Source organism: Sander vitreus, chromosome 2 (assembly GCF_031162955.1).
Source record: "Sander vitreus isolate 19-12246 chromosome 2, sanVit1, whole genome shotgun sequence".
Taxonomy (NCBI): Eukaryota; Metazoa; Chordata; class Actinopteri; order Perciformes; family Percidae; genus Sander; species Sander vitreus.
This window is the reverse complement of record NC_135856.1, coordinates 24,229,572-24,252,329: the sequence shown is the minus strand read 5'-3', so window position 1 is coordinate 24,252,329 and position 22,758 is coordinate 24,229,572. Positions and strand designations below refer to the sequence as shown.

General features: G+C 38.3%; 1 protein-coding gene across 3 annotated transcripts in view; it reads left to right on the top strand.

Annotated features, from left to right (window-relative positions):
* Window positions 1-22,758, top strand: part of fam13a (family with sequence similarity 13 member A) — an 80,438-nt gene that overhangs the window by 394 nt on the left and 57,286 nt on the right. For 2 of the 3 annotated variants that reach the window (XM_078262249.1, XM_078262267.1), the window contains exons 2-8: window positions 4,011-4,206; window positions 6,853-7,062; window positions 9,341-9,518; window positions 12,334-12,481; window positions 14,531-14,614; window positions 16,562-16,648; window positions 22,246-22,475. In XM_078262249.1, the coding sequence (XP_078118375.1) occupies window positions 4,011-4,206; window positions 6,853-7,062; window positions 9,341-9,518; window positions 12,334-12,481; window positions 14,531-14,614; window positions 16,562-16,648; window positions 22,246-22,475 (1,133 nt within the window). The remainder of the gene's footprint in view (window positions 1-4,010; window positions 4,207-6,852; window positions 7,063-9,340; window positions 9,519-12,333; window positions 12,482-14,530; window positions 14,615-16,561; window positions 16,649-22,245; window positions 22,476-22,758) is intronic. The other variant, XM_078262258.1, reaches the window with a different exon arrangement.

The window sequence follows — 22,758 nt, the reverse complement described above, 5'->3', positions numbered from 1 at the left end:
TTATGGTGGCTTTTTTTTAAATGTCAAGCAAGGACAAGTCTCTTCTCCCCACAGTAAAACAAGCGTTCTCTCTCTTCGTTAAACTGCTCACCAAATACATGACTACTGGCATCAAGTTGAATACTTTCACTTGCAGTGTTAACAGAGAATGCAGATTCCTTGCCAGAATGCACTACTTTACTCTGCCCTTGTGTAAACATACAAGAGAAAAAAATAGGGATAAATACACACGGTGAGCTTCATGTTTCCTGTCCATAGCTGTCATTTTTTTTCCAAGCAACGATTCAGGGCCTCAATGAGGTCACTTTCCACAAAATCTCCTTAATGGAAATAGTTTTTACAAGAACTAAACCTCTTTTAACAGTCTACTTTCTGTGTACTTTTAAAAATGTGTGTCTCTAGCAGTAGTTTCTTTGACTTGAGCAGCTGTGGTGCTTTTGCTACCAGTTGCTTCAATGACCACCCACATAGGGAGAGAGAGAGTCAAGAGACAAGGGGGAGGGAGAGGCTGGAGGGCCCTGGGAAGGAGGCCACATGCTTGGGCTTGCTATTCTCTTCATCAGCAAGTTAAAGACACAGGGAGATGGCCTTGCCTGTTAGCAGTTTATCTGTGTTCATCCTCTTTAAAAAATGACTTGTTCACCCACTTAAACTGCACAAAATGTTTCTATAATGTATCTCGACCTGACACTGGAAATGTTTGAAACACTTCTCAAGGGGAGAAAGCAGACTTTCAACAGTCATTAGCTTTAAGTGTCTCTTTATAGTCTCTTGACAATAGGTTTCTATCTCACTGTCAGAAGTTGAAGTGTGAAAATATGTTGGAGGATGGGGGAGGGGAGGGGAGGGGATGAGGATTATTAGGCTAATCACAACAGACTGTCCTGGTAAACAATAGAGGCAAATGGGTACCAACAGGAAGTGTTTCCTTTTTTTCTTCACTGTTTTGGCTCACACCGGCTCTATAGCTGTTTGTATTGCCAAGAGACAACTTAACAAAACCCTTGAAATTGACTGTAAAGATTTTTAAATTCTGAATATTAATTACAGTGCTTTAAAGAGGTGGAGTGATAGCTCAGAGGGAGAAGTGTGATGTTTCTATATGCTCAGTTCATAGTGATGTTCACACTTTCACAAAAAAACAAAAGTATATGTTTGTCAGGGACCCTTCTCACACCCAGGGGTTTACCTGTGGTCCAGCACTTCACCTCAGTTTTGGGGTGAAGGTGGGAACACATATATGCTGTCTGCTAATTGGTTCCCTCTGATTTAAATGATTGTTTTCTCAATTGCAATTTACATACTTGCAGAATATCAGTTACTACAAAAAGCACCATCTGTCATGTTAAATCACTGTGTCAATCCTCCAGGAATCATTTATTTACATACACACACACACACATATATATATATATATATATATATATATATATATATATATATATATATATATATATATATATATATATATATATATATATATGGGTGTACACTGGGTTATTGGCCCAATTCTTGCCATTCTTAGAAATAATCTTTTCTATAAATGTTTTCAACTCTGCTTTGTAGAGTTATTGTTTTATATGAATGCTGTTTCCTATTTATTTTGCATATTGCAGTCAGAATGAACCACTTGTATTAATTGCCTGTTGCTTCTTGGATATCTCTTGTTGAGGCTGTGGATCACATTTTAAAATGTTTTAGATATGTTATTGGTAATTTACCTGAATGGATCTTAAGTGACAACCAGGTATTTGCTTGTGACAGATCACTGGATCACTGTCACAAAACAATCTGCTTCATGATGAATCATGCACAAGTTGAAGGAGCTGATGGGATAACATTTCACTGTACTTTTACCTCATACGATTTCATGTGACAAAAAAACATTAATTTATTGACAGTGTTTTTAATGGCAAATGTAGGTGTTCATGGTGACTTACATCTGTGTATGCAGACTGATAAAACCAGTGTGAGGTTATAGCTGTCAAAATATTTGTGTGTGTGCGAGAATTTAGGACAGATTTAGGGGACATCTGTTCCATAAGGCCTATCATAATCAGACCTAGCTCAGACCGGCTTAACTCTTAAACACCTGCATGAGTAGTAGTAGTAGTAGTAGTAGTAGTAGTAGTGGAGCCAGTTTGCAGCCCTAAGGTTCAGCTCCTTAAACTGTGCTGTGGCCTGTACAGTATACTATAAAACTGTGTGATCTGTTAATCTAAGTTATGTACGGATTTAAAAAAACACCGTCATTAAAGCTGTGTTATCGTCTACATCATAAAGACAACTCAGACTTAAAAAAGTAGATTTTATGATCATCTTTCTTCTACCATACGGTTTAAAAATATTCAAATAATGATGAAGTTGCTGTGTTTGACTTGGTGTAAATAACACGCAAAGTCTGTCTGGCTTTCTTATTCATACCTACCCAAACATCTTATTCATACAGACTGCTAACATCCTCTCACACCTGAAGACCAAGCCACTTTATTATTATTATTATTATTATTATTATTAAACTACAGTGCAGTTTTGCTCATTAGGTAGTGCTACTTTTAGGCAGCCATCCAAGCATGAAGCAGTCAGAATCAAAATTCAAGAGTACTTAATTACCATTTTACAGTCATCAGGAAGGTGTAATTGGCATATTTCTATGCACCTATCAGAAAGGAGGGGATGACTGAGCACCATTAACACATTGTCTGCACAAGCTTGTCAGATGCATGCTGTATTAACGCTGCCAGAGCATCTGCCATGGAAAAGATTTTGTCTCCTTAGCCATCTTAGCACCATCTGTGAGGTGGGTTTTTAGTCCAATGATCTAAGTGTGCCACATCCTTGTATAGATTGTGCCTAAACAATTAGCCACATAGCTAACTTCAGCGGTGCTTGCTCTTCAGAGACCACTTCTACCTCCCCAACACAGTTAACCCACTGTGTCACTGTGGACCTCATTGTGACAAAATCATAGCCGGGGCCTCTCATTTCACTGTGTGGTCAGTTCACCCGTTTGAAGTAGTGAACTCTGGAACGACAATATGTCACGTGGTGCAGTCGTAGCTATGGATACAAGAGTAAAACTGTGTTGCTCTGATGTGCAGGAAGTCTTTTCCTCCTCACCCAGGGTCTGAATCCTGCGTCAGGTTTGTGTGTTTTAACTTTCTTTCTCCTCGTTCTGACTAAACAAAGGCAGAAATGCTTTATGCTGTAGTTAAATGTGTCAGTTGAATCAGTAACTTACCCTGCTCCATCCAATGTTGGCTCGTTAAATGGAGGAGATTGTGTGTGCACTCAGTGTTTACACTCAGAGTGTGTGTTGTACAGTCTGTGCATCTACATGTTTATGTAGAGATAGAGACAGCCTCTGGAACTGTTTGCTTTGATAAGTAAGAAGATAAGACATACTTGACAGCTGGTGAATTAACACCCTAAATACATGCTCTGGCTCTGACTCAGGTTGTAGTTTACAAGGCTTGTCCACTGAGAGGAATGGGTCTTAGATTGGTAATAAACTAATAAACCTTCCAGTTCTCTGCAAACTATCCATTCAAAGTATTATTGATATAATTATTATTCATAGTTAAGACAGCTGGCCATCACCTCACCTGAACATATACTGTATGTCTGCATGTGTGTACATATGTCCATTTGTGCAGGTGTGTGTGTCACTCTGACAATGCCTTCAACCAAAGGTGTTGCGTGGTAACCTGATATTTGTTGTAGCAACACATGCACGGTCAGCCCTTCCCTTTCCTCCCAGCACACTCTGTCCTCCAAGTGCATGACACTATGACAGTGCATGTATGGAAAACACACACACACACACACACACACACACACACACACACACACACACACACACACACCTCTTTTAGTCTATTGAGCAGAGTGAGCCTCCCTCCTCCAGGACAGGTGTCTTCGTGGTGTCTAACCTGATGCCGGCTGCAGCGCTTCCCTCTGTGCCCATAGTGTCAGTGGCTGACTGCTGCTTTCTGCTCTTCTCCCTACAGCACAACAAGACAGCGGTGCATGTTAAAGAAGACATTAAGAAGATGGTCCAGATACCCATACTGCAACCCAAGACAGTGACAGCCAAGCACACCAAGCTGTTTGGAGTGTCCTTGTTTGAGCTGCAGGAGAAGGGCCTGGTGGAGGATGGTGTGCCTCTGGTGTTGCGGAGGATGGTGGAGCATCTCCGCAAGCATGGTGAGAAAACACAACAGAATATAATAGAGCAAAACATGTATTGTAATGCTTGATCATATACTTTAAGATATAATCAAAATTGGCTTTTTTCGTTTTTTGTTAAGCGGGCACATTTTGTGCCCCATTCTGAATTTCTCAGATATAATAAATAATGTAGATATATAAGGAAATAATATCAGTTTGAGAAGTAGTGACATCATAGTTTCCTCCAAATGAGACAGAATGTATTTAGAATTTAACTTTTTTTTTAAACCTTGAACAGATGCCACAAGTACCCTAATATCACGGATATGAATACAGCGGATAAAATACCATTTGGCCTTTTGTATTATTATGTGATTTGGTTTAAGTAAATTAACGGTTTCAGTTATTCAGTAATTAGAGATATCACCCATTCCACCCAAACACAGAAAAAGGAGTCAATCAAAAGTAGAGGGGAAAAAAATGCAAGACAATTTTACAAACAAAAACAATATGTGCAATACTAAAGAAAAGTATCAGTATGATGGATCACATTGGTCACTGGAACGCGGCAAAAATATATCCAAAATCTAAAAGTTCCTAGTAAAAAATTAAAAGTAAAAATAAAGTAGGCTTCCTAATTTGTGACTTAAAAACACGGTATGGTACTTAGTCTTGACCATGGTGTTGACCTACTTTATCACATTCCGTAGTTCTTCTGTTTGACCACTAGATGTCAGTACAAGAAAGTGGATCTACCTTCCTCGTGATAGCCTACTGCACATGCTACTGAAACTACAGGCCTCTTAGTATATTTGTCAGTCCTCAGCAGTGGTTAAAGCTTTCTTATACATCCGTGGGATAAAGACTATAATAAGGGTGAGTGCACTATAATAAAATAATAAAGCACCTTCCGAAAAAAAAAAATGGTCCATTCAATTTGGGTTTTCTTTTGGGTAATCCATCCCTGAGGTTGCAGCCTCCGCCATGTGGTTCACTGTAATTTTGTTTGTGCTGGTCCAAACACTGAAACATTGCATTTTCCTCTTTTCACAAACTGTGTCCCTACCCCTACCTCTTGTTAATCCACAGCACACACTATCAGATGTTTTCATAGGAACTATGGGTAGAAAGTATCCAAATCTGCTCACAAGGATTATTCAGCAGTTAATTTTTAAACGACAGATATCTTATTTTAAAACGTATTAAATACGGATATAAAACATGAGCAAATAAAAAAATCTAAACATTTGATATCACAACAGACGAGTTAAGTGAGCACACTGTCAGCTGTTGGGTAGAAATTAGTTCCAAATGACTGCTCACAACAACATCTGTGGATTATTCAACCGGGTATACGCATAGACAGTTAAGAAAGGGTATACGTTAATCTTCATCTTCCCTAGACGACGTAACAGTTTTACATCGTATCTTTAACAAATAGAAACGGATAAAACATAAGCAACCAAATCTTAAAAATTAAATGGCACTGCTATAACAAGAGTGAGTTTGGCTGTTGTAATCAGTCTATGGTTGTAATTTTGGTGAACCGTCATTTTAAAAGGTTTGATTCTATCAGTAAAATATGATTATTTAGTAACATATAGCCATAATAGACAGTGAATATAGCTAGCTAGCTATGGTAACTCGTGTCCACAGCCAATGAAGTTATTGGCTCGGTAGGATGTAAGTTAACCTACTACTGTAACTTTGACTTAAACTAAGTTACTTGTAACTTACCACCACTACTGTAAAGGTAAGGCTACCTAACGCTGTTCAGTTACGTTTATCTTCCCATTTCCAAATGTTTTCAACAGCGTAACGTACTGTAGCCACTCCTGCGTCCAAGAGAGACGTTGCCAATTAGCTAAAGTAACGTTAACGTTAATAACTTAAGCAAAAGCTAGCGTACCTTCGGTTCAACCTGTGCCCCTCAGCACTGTTAACACTGACAAGAAGCTAGCGTTAGCAAGACAAGGGTTTGTGACATTCTAGCTAGCTAACTAGCTACATTTTATTACGTTCATTACGTTACTCGTCAAAAACAGGTAAAACGTTAATGTAACCGTAACATTATTATTGAAAATTAATTGGTGCTCGAAACCCCCTCCAACGTTCACACTTTAACAAAGTCCAAGGTTTAACACAAAACCAAGTGCAATGTTTATTAACGTTACACTCCACAATACAAAAGAGCAGAATAAATCTAAAACTAAAGATTTTCCCTTGTTAAATCATAGTGGGGAGATAAAATGCTTACAATTGTCCCGAAGACTGAGATTAAGTTAAAAGAAAATGATGTCCTTTGACTGGGATCATTATGTGTGCTCTGCAAATGTAAAGATACTCACATTTCAAGTCTGTATTTTGATATATTTATTGTACAAGTAGAAACTTTGGCCTAATGATTGTGCTAGAAGAAACATTGGTGCAACAAGAAAGATCAAGGGGTCAGAAAATCCCTATGAAATGTTGCCTAATAGTTCCAGACCAATAGCAGGACAAAACAAAACCAGCCAAAGACTGATAGTAAAATTATTATAGCTCTCTGTGGAATACATGATAATAACACCAATTTTAGGGGGCCATCTTATTTAAATTCATCCCTAGTTAGCTCTCTTGTTGAATAGTGGCATGAGTTAGCTGAATGTTACAGTTCACAATGTTCCTCTGATTTTCCCCCAGGCTTGCACCAGGAGGGTCTGTTCAGAGTGAATGGAAATGTGCGGGCTGTGGAGACCCTGAAACAGCGGCTGGAGAGTGGAGAGGAAGTGGACCTTCTCTCAGAATCTGATTTGTGTACGGTTGCTAGCTTGCTCAAACGGTACCTCAGGGACCTGCCAGTGGGTCTGGTGGACTCAACAGTCCAACAGGCACTGATACAGCACCACCAAGGTAAGAGAAAGTAGTTTTTTTCCAATGTTTACTTATGTGCTTCTTTGTCCTCTATAATTAACCTACCAACTCAAGTAGATCAGTTTTTAAACCATCACGTGATACCTTTTCTGAACAACTTTCCAAATCCACAATGTGATATTTATACCATCACAAGTGTAGTGAATATCTGGGTCATGACTGTGATTGGATGATAAGCAATGCCATCTTTAGGTGCTAAAATGTACTATTAGCACTGCAGTTATCTGCACCAGACAGGGCATATAAAACCTCTGCTGTGTGTGTGTGTGTGTGTGTGTGTGTGTGTGTGTGTGTGTGTGTGTGTGTGAGAGAGAGAGAAAATGAGACTAGAAGAGTGATGGACCTCATATTTGTGGTAATAATCTTGGAGGTCATAAAAGGTACAATGATTTGGCAGTGAAGTCTGTGCTCACTCTTGCCTCTCCATTGCTTGGTTTAATATGTGTAATGTGAGGAGAGTGCAGATTTTGGCTTCAGTATTCATTTTTCCCTCATAGACCCCACAAATATCAGCCTCTTTTTCCTGGCCTGTGGTCAAACGCTGCATTAAATAACCGCTCTATGGTACAAGACTTGGCTATAACTACTGAGTAAAATGATTTTGGTCTATTTTGTAAAATTGGTTTGGCCTCCTATTTAAAAACATCAAAGGTTTATGATGAATGGATGGTTTGGCAGATGAAGTTGCAGATTGATTAGCAGTATAATAAAGTACATATACGTAGATTGACCAATAAAGTGCAACATGTCATGTAACAATGGCTGCACATCTCAGTAAAGATAGCAAGATTAAAGTGAGAATGTGACCTGAATTGCATAAGTAAACCAACATTTGATTAAGCTTCATACCATTATTCAGTTACTATTTTGGTAGCCTCGTATTGCCAGACTTTACTCCAGCACACACAGCGCTGAAGTATAGTCTGGCTACACAGCTTATTTATTCTGGGATAGTGGTAAAAAATGTTCTGGCTTTTGTTTTGTTTCTTTAAACCAATCACATTTGCTTGGGCGACGGTAAGCCCTGGAAGCAGCAATTGTGCCCTTGCAAAATAGATAGCAGAGATAGCAGAAGTGGAGGGACATGTGCCAGATGTCAGGCTTTATCCCAGCACTGTACATCCAGTAACCCACACTACTATTTTGGTAATCAATTTATATATTTTTTTTATCCAGTTAAAATTACAAACATTCCCTGGGTACAGTGTGTTGAATGTATTACAATTTTACTAAAATTTAAAATTAAATGTAATTTGAAATTATAAATGAACTACTTGTGAGGGTTCTTGCCGGTTACAGTGTTGTCTCTTTGGCAAACGAAAACATTTAAACAAAAGTGTGCAGTGTTTAGTTTTTTCACTTTAAATTCGATGAATTCTGCTGGTCTCTATGTCTACGCAAAGCGTATGTCATTCTCTCTCTGCAGTGATTTGGTTCTCTGATTGTCTGGCTTTATGTTGGTGTGTCTTTGATGTGCATCTTCTTTCTTTAAGTAGCCTCTACATACGTGTAATTGCTTGAAGTTTTTTCCTCAATGTGTGTTTGTCTAATGTACCATCCTGTAAAAACGTCATCAACTTCTGATGAAAAAATAGTTTTAGAAGCCCCGTCAATCCAAATCCACACATGTACTTTACACACTTGAGCAGACACAATCAGAACTTTACTCAGCAGCAAAAGCGGCAACAAGAGCAGTTGTGATCGCTCTTAAACCATCATTCTCCGCCCACCCGTCACGCTCTACTTAGTCAAAAAGACATACACACACATTCCCGCCTTCATATAGCCTACATGCACACACTCACGTAGGCACACGCACGTTTGCGTCACTCATTCATTTGGGATCAGAAGCCATATCCGTTTATCCAACTCTGACCCAATTATGTGTCCGGAGTTATAGCATCAACATACTTTAAGGCTCTTTGCTCTAATGCTCACATAGTTACCACAACTCAAGATTAGATATTACAGAGAGTAGGTGGATGAAGCTATGGCTGCCTGCTGGAGACCAGCTGTAAAACAATTTACTAAATGTAGGATTTAAACGTGTTTCTCTAAAAGTCTATTAATGTTTTCATGTTTTCAGTTGGCCATGTCACTCATCATTTGATTTTTGGTTATTTGATTGGGGATGAAAAGACTTTCCACTTTACTACTAAAATGTTTTAGCCAGAAGTTAAAGTTTTTCTGTTTAAAAAAAAAAAGAAGCAGGATCCCAACCTTTGACCTGTTCTGATATCTCATTGTGTGTCTGTAGAGTGCGGTGATTATGTCTCTTGGTCAGATATGAGACACCTGCTCCAGCAGCTTCCTGACGTCCACTACAGCCTCCTGCGCTACCTCTGCCACTTCCTCACCCTTGTGGAGTGCAACCACAAAGAAAATCGTATGACTGCCTTCAACCTGGCCACTGTGTTTGGACCCAGTGTCTTCCAGTGAGTTGAACCTTTTTTTTTTAAGGCAGATGTGGTCAAGCTGTCAAAATAAACACCCACCGACCAATCTCACCATCACTCCTGTATTCTCTTTTCACTTTGTATCCTTCATATTTATAATGTATAACCAAACAATGTGAAAAGTACTTACAAAAAATGTGTCAATAAATGTGAAAAGTAGTTACATCTATTGACAAATATTTTTATTGAAACTTTAATACATTTCAACCTGCATTAATTGATTTGGTGGCCTCCTAGGGGTACGGCAACAAACTGTAAACAAAAAACAACAAAACATGGACATTATCTCAATGCTATGATAAGCTGATATGAATAGTTGCCTATAAACACATCCAGCAGATACAGAGCAATATTAGCTTTCATTGTCAGTCGGGGTTCTGCCGACCAGATGAACTTAAGTCCAGTATTAACTCTTGCGGCCTGTAGCCTGAGAATACTATATCGTTCTATCAACCGCTTCACACTACAGGTCAGGAAAAGGATTATTTCACAGCTTCTACTACCAATATTACATTATGCAGATATTATTTATCACAATACCTCTGAAACAAATCTTATTCCGCTCAGTGTAGCCTATAACAGTCTCTGTCGATTTGTTCTGAGTTGTCCTTATAGAACCCATCATTGCCTGATGTATGAGTCGCTTAATTGTTTAACACCTAAATCCAGAAGTCATTTTCACTGGCTGCAGTTTATTTTTAAATACATTTTCTTGAACTATACTCCTTATTTAAAACAACATCTAATCCCATATAGAGCAATATACAGTCTGAGACATACTGAGTACCCCATGTGTATGTGTTTATATATATTAGTTATATTAGTGCTGTGAGTTAAATGCGTTAACAGCGTCAATGTCTATATCGGCGTACATTTTTTTTATCGCGATATTTAACGCTTTTTTTGGCATAGCGAACTTTGTGGTTTTTTTCACATGCTGTTGCAACAACTGGTAACGTTAGAAAAACGACAACACCACACCAGATCTGGCTAGTCCGGAAACAAAACAACAGGCACGCCGCACACACTTGTTTGGGCTTGCGAGCCGGCCAAAGAGTAGTAGGCTAATGTTACGTTTTGAGTGGATGGGGAGCGCGAGACACCAAAATGGATGCCAATAAGATTCTGAATGGAAAATTTACTTTTAAAAAGTTGCCAAATGGTTCCATTGACAAGACCAAAGTGATCTGTGTGTTTTGTCGTTGTGAACTGAGCTATCATCGCAGCACGTCCAGTCTGAAATACCACTTGATGGCCAAGCACACAGCTGATGCAAATTCTCCGCCCCCTCGTCAAAGCCAGATGACAAAAGCACAAAGCAAGCTGATCCACTTTTCCATGTTGATAAGAGCATTAAAATGAGAAAAAATAATGGGACAAAAAGAAATCTAGGGACATTTAGAATAGATAAAAATGTGTGATTAATTGCGAGTTAACTATGACATTAATGTGATTAATTGCGATTAAATATTTTAATCGTTTGACAGCACTAATATATATATATATATTTTTTCTTTTTTTTATTACTACTTGAATTTTTATATGTGGGGGATCAGTTGGTGTTGGAGTAGTCAGGCTTGGGAGTGCTGTGTGTATGTGTTTTGTATTTGCTATTTGCTGTTTAATTGTTTTAAGGACCCCCTCAATAGTGAAGACAAAAAAAGCTTTTTTGTACTTTTTTATTTGAAGCAGAACAGATGTCTTGTCTCATATTTCAGAATGGGAAAAATCTTAAACTTCACAGTGCAGACAATATCTATGTAGGTTAATAAAAAAAGGAAACAGGCAAATGTATACAAATGAGTCTAAAAGTATTGACATAAAAGAGTAGTTAGAGTACATATGCTGAATCTGAGAACATGACTGCTGTAATAACAGACAGAGGTCTGTACTGGTCTCTGTCTCTGTCAAATTTTTGGCCAGCAGGTGGTGCTGTAGCTTATTTAGTGAAGATGAAATCATGACTGTGTAAAAGTCTGCTAGAGATACTTACTTGACATTACATTGCTCATAAATGTACCATTAATAAACTTCTTTACATTGTGTCAGACATGTATTTAAACTACTACATCAGATATTTGACTCTTCAAACGTTATATTAATCGAAAGTGACAGTCAAGAACACTAATTGAGTCTAGTGAACAGTTTTGAGGTAAATGTTGTATGACATATAAGATTGATGTTAATGTGCTTTCAACTGATGTTCATAAATAAATGATGCATTAGCGGCTTTATATGGCTCCATTCAGCTGCCTCTGTTCTTCCTGGTCTATTAATGAAGGGCTTACTAGACGAGTTTTAAAATCATACTTGTACATTTCGACCTACAGCTACTGTTCTCCTGACTGGTGGGCATCGCCCATTAATAAACTGGGGTGTTAAGGCGTGCTAAAAAAGATCAGGCCTTACTGTAAGTAATAGAGAAGAAGAAACTGTACTGAATACTCTTCCATAGTGTACAAGCTGTTCTTGTGTGTGTGTGTGTGTGTGTGTGTGTGTGTGTGTTATATAATTAGGTCTAGCGTTAGTGCCTACAGCCCAGTGTACATCTCACACAGCTGTTCAGTAGCATCAGACATCATACCTGCCAGGACGGCTGAACTCTGCTTTGTTATTCAAGTTGACTAACTGATGACTAAATGTCAGTATCAAAATCACTGTCAAATCATTTCAAATGCTGCAAAGTGAAAAAAAGCAATGAAATTATTAACAAATTCTCAACTTTATTTTTTACTGCTACTGTCATATTTGAAGAATTACAGAATGTTAGCTTTTATTTTTCCCTCTTTTCCAGCGTGGCTCCTGGTTTCGAAGCAATGAAGGACCAGACTATCTGTAACAAGATCATGATCAAGTTCATCCAGAACTACAGCAATATATTTGAGAGCGCCAGAGACGAAGAAGGCTGCACAGAAGACCTGTCAGCCCTTGTTATTGTAAAGGTGTTGTATATACTCATAGGAACACCAGATGCTAATGTTGTGCCCATGCACACTAAACAGTATGAGTTCCTCTCTGTGACCTCACCCTCTGCCCATCCACTTGGAGGAGTGATTTTATAAATACAGGCTTACATAAATGACTGCTGATCTTATATCACAGCCTCACAGGAACGACTCCTCCACAGGTGGCTGTTTTGAGTCTCTGCTTGTTGATTTATATTTGCTGCTTCAGTGGCTGATGTCTTTATTGATTAGCTAGTTTGTCTGGTCTGCTGGTTTTCCTGGCAGCATCTTGCTGCTGCATCTGTAGCTTCTTGTGGTAAACAAAGCACAACAGAGCAAACTATCCATTTAAGTCATATGATTCTGGTTAAGATTCAGATAATTATTTATTTTCAATACAGGTTAACTTGTTGTATGAGTCACAAATGTATATAAATGCATTGCTGTAGTCAGGATTTTAGAGTTCAAGTTCCCTCTTCACCACATTAAGAAAAACAATTAAATGAAAACAGATTGTTAAATTATTTAGATTTTTTGAACATTTAGTTTTTATTGGAAATGTTATTTTATTCAAAACCGTGTATCTCAAAATCATAAATGTTTCACAACCAAAAAAGCTTTGCAGAAAATCATTTTTTCAGAGAACCCAATGGGGGTTTAAATGGTTTATTAAGCCTCAAAACAAGGAGCACTTAGTTCTTAAATTGATCTGAAAAAGTATTCTATAATAATTTTTTCCTGGGCAGGCTCTTCACACCAAATAAAATTCTACCAGGGAAATAATTAATCTTAAATTTATTTTTCTGTTTCTTCTAAAGTAGTCAAAACTAGGGGGAAAAATACTCTCTAGGGGGAAAAATTAAAAACATAGCATGTCAGATGATTTTTCCTAATACCCCTTTATCCCTTGAAAAATGATCAACATGACATCAGTGAGTTTGATGGGATTAACAGCCCTGTAAAATATCAAATTCTTGTGTATTTCACTCAAAGGGACCTCATGTGAATATAAAGAAAATCATATCACAAGCAGAACTGCAAAACTCTGGCCAACGTCTGTAGCAAACTTCTTGATTGTTAATTGATGACCGTATTATTGGCGTGAAACGTGACGTAGACCATCTGATGCCATCAGGATTTAGCTTCCCATGTCTTTGACGTCTCACCTCTTCTCCCACACTACCTCTTCCATTTTTAACATCATCAAACATAGTGTCTGGTGACGCTATGCTTACCATGCAAAATAAAATTAAAGAGATTGTTGATAATTTGAGAAATGGACCTTTTTCACAGCAGACATTTTGACTTGTCATAGTAGGAAAAGCACAACTGAAATTGATAACCTTAACGATGGCTCAATTCCATCAAGTGTCCCAGTAAGCTGTTTCAGTGAGTCAGCATGTACAATACCAGGGCCTCTCCTAAGTGGAATGCAGCCATCATTAATGGTTTTAAATACACCTTTGCTTTTCCTACTATGGCATGTTAACATGTATGCCGTGAAAAAGGTCTATTCAGTGATTACATGCAACCTGAGCTCATGAAATCCAAAAGTCCTGAATCAGTAGCAGTAAAATAAGATCTGTCATTTTTTTGCGATGACATGTCCAATCACAAATGTCTGTGATGTGTTGTGAATACCTGTAAGTGCACAGCCACATGAGACCCCACTGACCTATGGGAAACCCTTCAGTCAGAATCAGATTGCCTTACACACAAACATGCACACATACACATAAACACTAACACATATGCGCAGGCATGCACGGCCTGCTGAGGCCCCTCGCCTGCTGGCATTCCTGTTAATGCCTTTAAACGCAGCCCATATGATCACTGGTGTTGCCTTTTCCTTCAGACACAAAATGCTGATGAGCAGGAGGTTTACATGAAAGTGTTTATGCGTTTGTATGTGCAAGGATGCAGATTGTCAGCCTGTTAAAATCTATTCTGAACCCTGTTCACAGGCTCACAGAAGAAAAGCAAAAGTAGAACACACATACCTGTGCTTTACAACTGTGTTTTCTTTTGTTCTCTTTCTGGTCCCAGGAGGCGCATGTGACGGATGCAGACAAAAAGAAGTCGCACACCCACCTTAATGCAAACACAGCGACACCAGCTCCCAGAACAAAGGTGTGTGTGATCAGCTTTACAGCAGCCTGCATGTGTGCGTCTTTGTTTATGCATTAATGCTCTTCTGCAATCTTTCTGCTGTGAAATGCAGTCTCATCGTTTATGTGACACTCCCAGATCAAACTTGCATGAACCCTTCAAATTCACTTACATGGTCCTTTTTAACACCAACCATGTGATCCGTGTGACCTTGTCTATATCCACAATGTGTTGGCATTAGTGATTCACAGTTGCAGTAAACAATATATCCACAGAGTCATTTTGCATTTGCATTTTCTATCCCACCCACCCCAGAGAACCTTACATCTTAATAACAACAGGTTAATGAACTCCAATCGCTTTTAGATAACAGTCCGTACTAAAATAATAAATAAATAAACAAATAAATAGTAGCGGGAAGTTTATCAACATAATCAAGTAATGGTTTCCAGTGTGAGTAAAACTTCTCAGGACGGCCTCTGAGGCTGAATTTGATTTTCTCCAGTTTTAGTAGGAATAACATATCATGTAGCCAGGATTTAAAGGAAGGTGGCTGGGAGGATTTCCATAAGAGGAGAATCTTTCTGCGCACAATCAAGGACGCAAAAGCTATAACATTTTTCTGCAAAGATGTGGTCACAGGAGGCACCCCAAAAATAGCTATCTGTGGCGAAGGACTAACAGATATAACTAGGATGTCAGAAATAGATTTAAAAAATGATTGCCAATAGTTAGACAATTTAGAGCATATCCAGAACATGTGTGTCAGATTGCACGTCGTCTGAGAGCATCTGTCACAAACTTCAGTAGTCCTATCTGGATAAAGTTTGAAGAGTTTATCTTTGCTATAGCGCAGTCTAAAGAGTACTTTAAATTGGATAACAGAGAGTCTGGCACAGCTAGAGGAGTTAACAGCTTCCAACGCTTTTTTCCATAGAGCATCCGAAATGCTTTATGTGTTGGCATTTTAAACTCCACTTTATGAGGACTATGGTTAACTGCTCCTCAGATCTCTGCAGGGTAAATCGAGACAGCTAGCTAGACTATCTGTCGTATCTGAGTTCTGTTGCACGACTAAAACAACCTTTGAACGTACACGTTCCACCGAAACAAGTTCCTTCCCGAGGCTATTTTGCAGAGGTGCCATTGCTCCGTGCGGCGCATAGTGCCACCTAAGACGATTGTGATTGGTTTAAAGGAATGCCAATAAACCAGAGCACGTTTTTCTCCCATCTCGGAATGCTGTGTAAGCTAGCCAGACCCTCCTTCACAGCGCTGTGGAGGAAGGTCTGGCAATGCGAGACTAGTGTAATGATCATGTCATGCAACTGCTGAATTTGAGTACCGGCACTTTTTGTGGTTCAATTCAGGCACTGTGTGTGATGTGATTAACAGAGCATGGGCATGTTTTGGAAAAGCTGTTTTCCAACACGAAAGCCATTTCTGTGTGCGTCTGTGTAGGTTTCTGTGAGCTTTAAAGATGTTATCAGTGTCAGCTGACTTGTGCATACTGCCTGCAATGGTAATCATGTCGCTTAGCATAAAAAGATGACCTTTTGTTTTATTATTTGCAACTGACATTACTGATAAGTTATCATTTCTTCTCAGGTTAGGAGTATTAAGAAACAGCACTGTTTGTATTTGCATCTTGTGAAGGGATCATTGTAATGTGGGCTAAAAAGTATGAAATGTATTTTACATGGGTGTCTTAAATTAATATTGCCATGTATCAAATATATTGTTTATGTAATATAAAGGCAATATAATTTTGCACAAACCCTACAGTGTGCCTTGGATTGGATTTTTTTTTTGAGACCTTATGAATGAGCACTTCACAAGCTAGAATAAGCATAGTAGTACACCTGTATGTGTTCACAACAAAGACCCAGCAGCACTTTAACTCCATTGTCTTCAATGTTTCTATGCACTCTCTTTATTTTGCATTTTTCTCTCCATGCATCTTCCAAGGCTGGACAAAAGAAAACACCACAAAATGAGGAACTTGTGAACAAATCCTCCACTAACACTCCAAAGGCGAGGCAGAGGAAAAAGAAGGTACGGAAAATATTATTTTCTTTTTTACTTATTAAGTATTGTGATCAATTGTTCTTGTTTAAGGGGTTAGGGTACTACCGTCTATTTCTCACCCTTTCCAATAAATACTTTATGCTTTCTTATCTGCTGCATTGCCTTGGTGCTGATTAGCCTGAGGTCATCTCTCAGGCAGCCTCTGATGCATGTGGCCTCGCTGCTCGGTCACATGATGTGATTTGATAAAGGCAATCTGCTGCAGGAAACAACAACACACTTATTTGCAGTGAGAGACAAACAGGGACTATGGTATCTTCTTCCAACTGTGTTGTGGTATTGTTACAGATGAATCCTGCCACAAAAGCAATTTCATTACAGTTAAGGCTTAGAAATGTCCTCTTTGTGTACATGTAGTAGATATTTAGCTCTGTCTTCATTTTTTTCACTAAGCTATATTCAGCAAAATAAATTCAAAATGGTGTTTTATAGTCAGTTACTTTGATCTTACATAGATAAGTTCATATTTCAATTTCTGTGAGGTTGGCTTCAGTTTGACAACAAGACATACTCGCAGTGGTTGTTTTGAAGACCTGATGCCATAAATGCAGTTAATCAGTAAAGACCAATGTCGCTGTAGAGATAAAATAATTGCTGACAGCAAGATAAGCTCAGGAAGTTAAAAACGTCTGCTGATGAAGAATTTTTACTTCCCCCAGTAGTCTGTGGAAAAACTTGTACTTTTAGCAGAGCTGGTATGTAACTGAAGCTTAAGAATGTTTTTAAATGCTGAAGTTACTTCAACCTTTAAGCTGAGAATGTGCTAGCTCCTCTATGCAGCGAGCTAAACACACTTCCAATAAAGGGAAATTACAGCAGATTACCTTTGAGGTTTCTAATAGAAGCAAATCTAAAAAAACTGTATTGGACAAAACATACAATGATAGTGATTACAAACAGGGTTTAGAATTAGCACCATCTACCAGCCAAATGTTGGTGAAATATGCAAATGGCTGGTAGATTTGCTTCAATCACCAGCCAAAAAAACAAAGGTAATCTATTGAGCGTCTGGTAAAATGTGAACTTTCACTAGCCATGGTGGAAGAAAAAGTTAATTTTGAACCCTAATTACGAATCAGAAAGGTATTATATTCAATAAACAAGATTTAGACCAAAGGAATTGTAAAAATGTTTAAGTACAGTAACAAGGAAACTGGATTCACAAAAGTGTATACATCTGTCAAATGACTTGCATTGCGCTTTATGCCTGGAAGAAGCATCACCACTGAAAGATCCACATTTAGTCATCATAGTAAGTGCAACACAGTACTTATTCTAGTGAACATACACATAGTGTCCACAAGAATAAATGTAAAAAGAATAAATATCCAACATTAAATCAATTCATTAGTTACTTAACTAGTAACTAGAACGCAGATTAATCCATTCCATATTGACCCGGAGCCGTTTTAGCCACCATTCAACTGTAAAATGAAGGAGGGAGACGAGAATGCGCTGCCTGGATCATTAATTGGAACATTTACTTGTAAAAATCTTCTTCCTGCCAACCCTGGCTACCGAGATCTGGTGCCACTGATATGTCTGCGCTTCTCTCTGGTGCTCTGAAACAGAAGATACAGGCAACACAAACACCGCTGCACGTGACGCTAGTTAACACTATACTCAACAGCAGCTAACGTTAGCCTACCGCTAGGAGTAGGTAGTACTAGCTAGTAGCTGGATTAAACACGGTTAAAATGCTGACAGCTAACGCTAAACGGTGTAAAGTGTGACTGTGTTTTACTGTAGAGGATTCAACACCGGGATGTAACAATCTGCAGCTGCCGTCGGAGAAACAACACAGACGGTGCGTTCCATGAAACTGGTAAACTACAGCCTCGTGGTGCATTTGAAATTATTGTAAATGTCCTTTTCCCATCTGGTGGTTGTTTTTATCGTTCAACAGCAATTTACTAGTGAAATAAGTTATTGTTATTGTTATACATTATTATTAAATCGTTTAATTTTGACCATATGGCCTTAGCAATAAACAAGCCATTCTTTAATGTCACCAACTGTTGTTTAGTACCCTTTTACTTTCTTAAAAAGTATCGGTTCAGACACCGTTAATTATGTATGCGATTAATTAATCACAGAGTATGTAATTAGATTAAAATTTTTAATCGATTGATACCCTAATATATATACTGTGTGTGTGTATATATATATATATATATACTGTGTATATATATATGCTGTGTGTGTATATATATATATATACACTGTACATATATATATATATATATATATACATATATATATATATATTGCGATAAATAAACAGATATTAAAGTGTTCTCAGTTCTGCTACTTTGAGTATCCTGCTAAAATACAACAAACTGCTTGCTGTATTTTAAAACAAATGAAGGTAAATCTTTAAACTTTCTTTTATTGAACAAATTGAACATTGAATTGAATAAAAGGCATCACTTAAAAAGTGACATTTTAAAGTGCAGTTTTCTACTGATATTTTCATTCAACTAACACAAAAAGTGTGTTTTTTGTGATATGTTGCAGCCTTTCCCGATGTGTTATTGCACCAATTGATATCGCGATGACGAAACAACAACAATATATTCATAGCGAAACTAAATTCTACTAAATCACAAGTCAACCATCACAAAGCATCGGTAATAAAAGGAGTACCTACAGATAATCCCCCAACAAGGACATTTGGGGAGGAAAATTAAAGATGCTGCTAGCAACATAATGTTCAACTAAAACCAACTGCTGGTGGCAGAACAGTTGCAATCAGCAGTTATATCACAGTATTAAGAGTCTGTTGTTTAGGAGCTATTAAAACACTAAACACATTAACTTTAAAGTATTATGGGCCATAGGTGCGTCAAAGAGAAGGAAATGGAGAGCTTCATCCATTCATATAGCTAAAGCTGGCACCAAAAGACTCCTCACTTCCTGTATGAATGAAAATAGCATTTACTGAAAAAAGCTTGAGCTCCTTAATGATTAATCTAGTGATTCAACTTCACTATAAATATTAACTTTTACAGCTGCATTTCGCAAACACTCCTGTAGACCCATTCTATTAAACGGTTTTCACTCTAAAGGCCAGACTTAACAAAGATTTGGCCTTGATGCTTGCTACCACAAAAGATATAGTTAAAAATCTACGTTTTGGACTGATCACCACTCACATATGACTACCAGAGCTACACTATATGGTTGGTACTGTGGCACTGCGAAGCTAAGGTGAAATAAGTTTATAAGTTATACAGTATGTATTAGCCTCAGGCTAACAAACACACCCAAAGAAAACCACACACACACACACACACACACACACACACACACACACACACACACACACATATATATATATATATATATATATATATATATATCACACACACACACACACACACACACACACACACACACACACACACTTTAATTTGATAGCCCTAAGCAGTGATTTATGATGGGAATTGTGCTTTGTTGAACACATAGATATGTTTATGTCAATACACAAGATTTATACTCCAAAAGGGGCACAGTCATTACTGGCAGAGTATTATTAAGTCCTTGTGTTGAATAAATACAGCATTGCAAAAAAGCCTTCCGTTGCTATAGTAGGATCACAAAAGCATTTTTAGAACTTTCTCAAAATGTGAGCTTTTCTCTCTTTGAGCAAAACTGCTTATACAAACAACCCCTATTTTGAAAAGTCTAGTGAAAGTAGTTGTGGTTGTGCAAGAAAGAACAGGTATGGATCAGATTGCAAAGACATTTTTGAAAAAGTAAATGTCTAAGAAATGAGCTTTATTCAGTGAATAGAGGTCTGTTAACAGTGGTACATGTTGTTTTAAGGCCAGCTAAACTACAACGGCCTTTTCATTGTAGCAGATTATTAAAGAGAAAGTAAAATGTTTGCAATCTTTCAGCGATTTTAGTTACAAACCTTCAAAGTAGTAGTTAATCCATGATTTAGAAACCAGGTCATATCCTCATTTTGGTCTGTCAGGCTTCTTTGCCATCTGGCCTATTTAGCTCCCACTTGTTGTGGCTCTGTTTAAGCTCTTTTTTATGCATAGGCAGAAACTGAGAGCCAGCAATGGAGGCAGCGTGACAGTTCAGTGGTTAACACTATTGAAACTGACCTGCAGTTTGATTCTTAGCTCTTTTTGGAGTTTCCATGACTGTGTCTGAAATCATTCACTGTTCAGTATATATAGTCAGTATATATACTATGTCACTGTGTCATTTGTCATTTTAAGTGTGTCTAGTGAGAAATATTATACCCTATACAGTGGTTCTCAAATGATCTACTTTCTAACTCACCATAACTACCATCATAGACCTAAAAAGAAAAATTCAACAACATAGACCAACCAAGATGACAGCACCATCTTTATTATCACAACATTTTAGGATGGGGACTTAACCATGGTGTCTCCATGACGGCTCCCCCTTCATTTTCCTCCCTTCATTTAAGGTTAATTTATTGTCATTCTACAACACAGGGATGAACAACGAATTTGCAAGTTGTAGTCCATTTATGCTACACAAGAAAAGAAAGAAACTTTTTTTATGGTGAAGTACAGAGGATGAGCTGAGGAGTCTTACACCCTGAGGAAGGAAGCAGCTCCGTAGTCTGGTGGTACGACAGCGGATACTTCTGTGTTGTTTGCCAGACGGCAGCAGCAGTTTTTCGTTTCTCTTTGGTTTTCTGTGAATAACAAATTTAGCTTAATCAATAACAAAGCCCCGAGGGACAAAATCCATACCAGGTCTAGCTAAAGAAGCTTGTGCAGCTAATCATGTTCCCAAAGATTCGTCCATTAAGTGCACCAATGACTAAATGGATGCAGCATCCATAGATTTTAGAACAACCCATTACAAACCAATTAGTACAAACCCCAAATGGAAATGTTCTGCTGATAATTGGCTTAAAGCAACAACAAAAAAAGTAGGCCTTTTTATTCAGACCGACAGATGTTTATCTAGAGCCAAGCCTCTTTTAGCAGTGGGTGTTTTTAACCATTATCAATACTTAGGCCAATGCCGTCAGACCCATTTCATACTCTGTTTACCACAGCCAGCCTGCTATTTGGCCTCAGTGTTCATTAGCAGGCATAAGAGTCCTCTCCATATATACTAAGAGAAAGCTCTGGGAGACTAATTATTGAACACTTATCTCAGGCTTCCTTGGTTAGAAATGCAGAAGGGTACTCACAATGTAGCTGTAATTAGGTTAAGATTCTTCTCCTACACTACAGTCGGCAGTTCATGCTGTTTATACCCAATCAGGGTCAGCACGGTAAGACAAACATCAGTCTAACTTTACAGTTTTACAAGCTAACCTCTTTTTTTCCCTTTTTGCCTCTCGTGTGGGTTTTTTATTGCTCTTTGCTTTACCTCAGTAGATCCTTGAATGCATGTTTTGTAGTAACCTGAGCAACGGTTGAAAGCTCCACTGTTTCTCTGTAAATGTGGTTGTGTATGTGCTTGATTGTGCAGAAATGTTCGCAGGTGAGTATCATTTACCTCTCATGCTGTCTCACTTGTTGTTGGCATCTCTCTCTATCTTTCTCTGTGTAAAATAGGTGAGGAAAGGAGCGAGTGACGGCATGACTCACCCCCCTCAGCCCAGCCGCTCTGCTGGCTTGCCCCATGCAAGGTCCCTCTCCATACCAATAATTTTGCCCCTGACCTCAGAGCTGAGAAGCCCCTGTCCAGAGCCAATGGAGACTGCTTGCCAAGACACCCCAGACACTTCCTCGCCACTCGGCCACCTTCATGTCAGCCCCTCTGGGAGCATGGAGGCAGTCAGCAGGTCAGTGTGTCCGGTCAAAGAGCATGCACCTCTGTCTTCAAACTGATATGTCTTGCAAATTTCAGAATTGGGATAATAATAATTGTATTGAAATTATTTTATGAATCCTTACAAATAGAGCTCAGAGCTGTAATAATGGTAGGTGTTCATAAATATATGGCGACAAATGAAATAAAATACTGTGTAAAGTATAGTCAGAGATTAATACATCATATTTATAGATTCTTTATGTGCACTTTATACACATACAGTATCACTTATGTGCCAAAAATAGAATTTACTT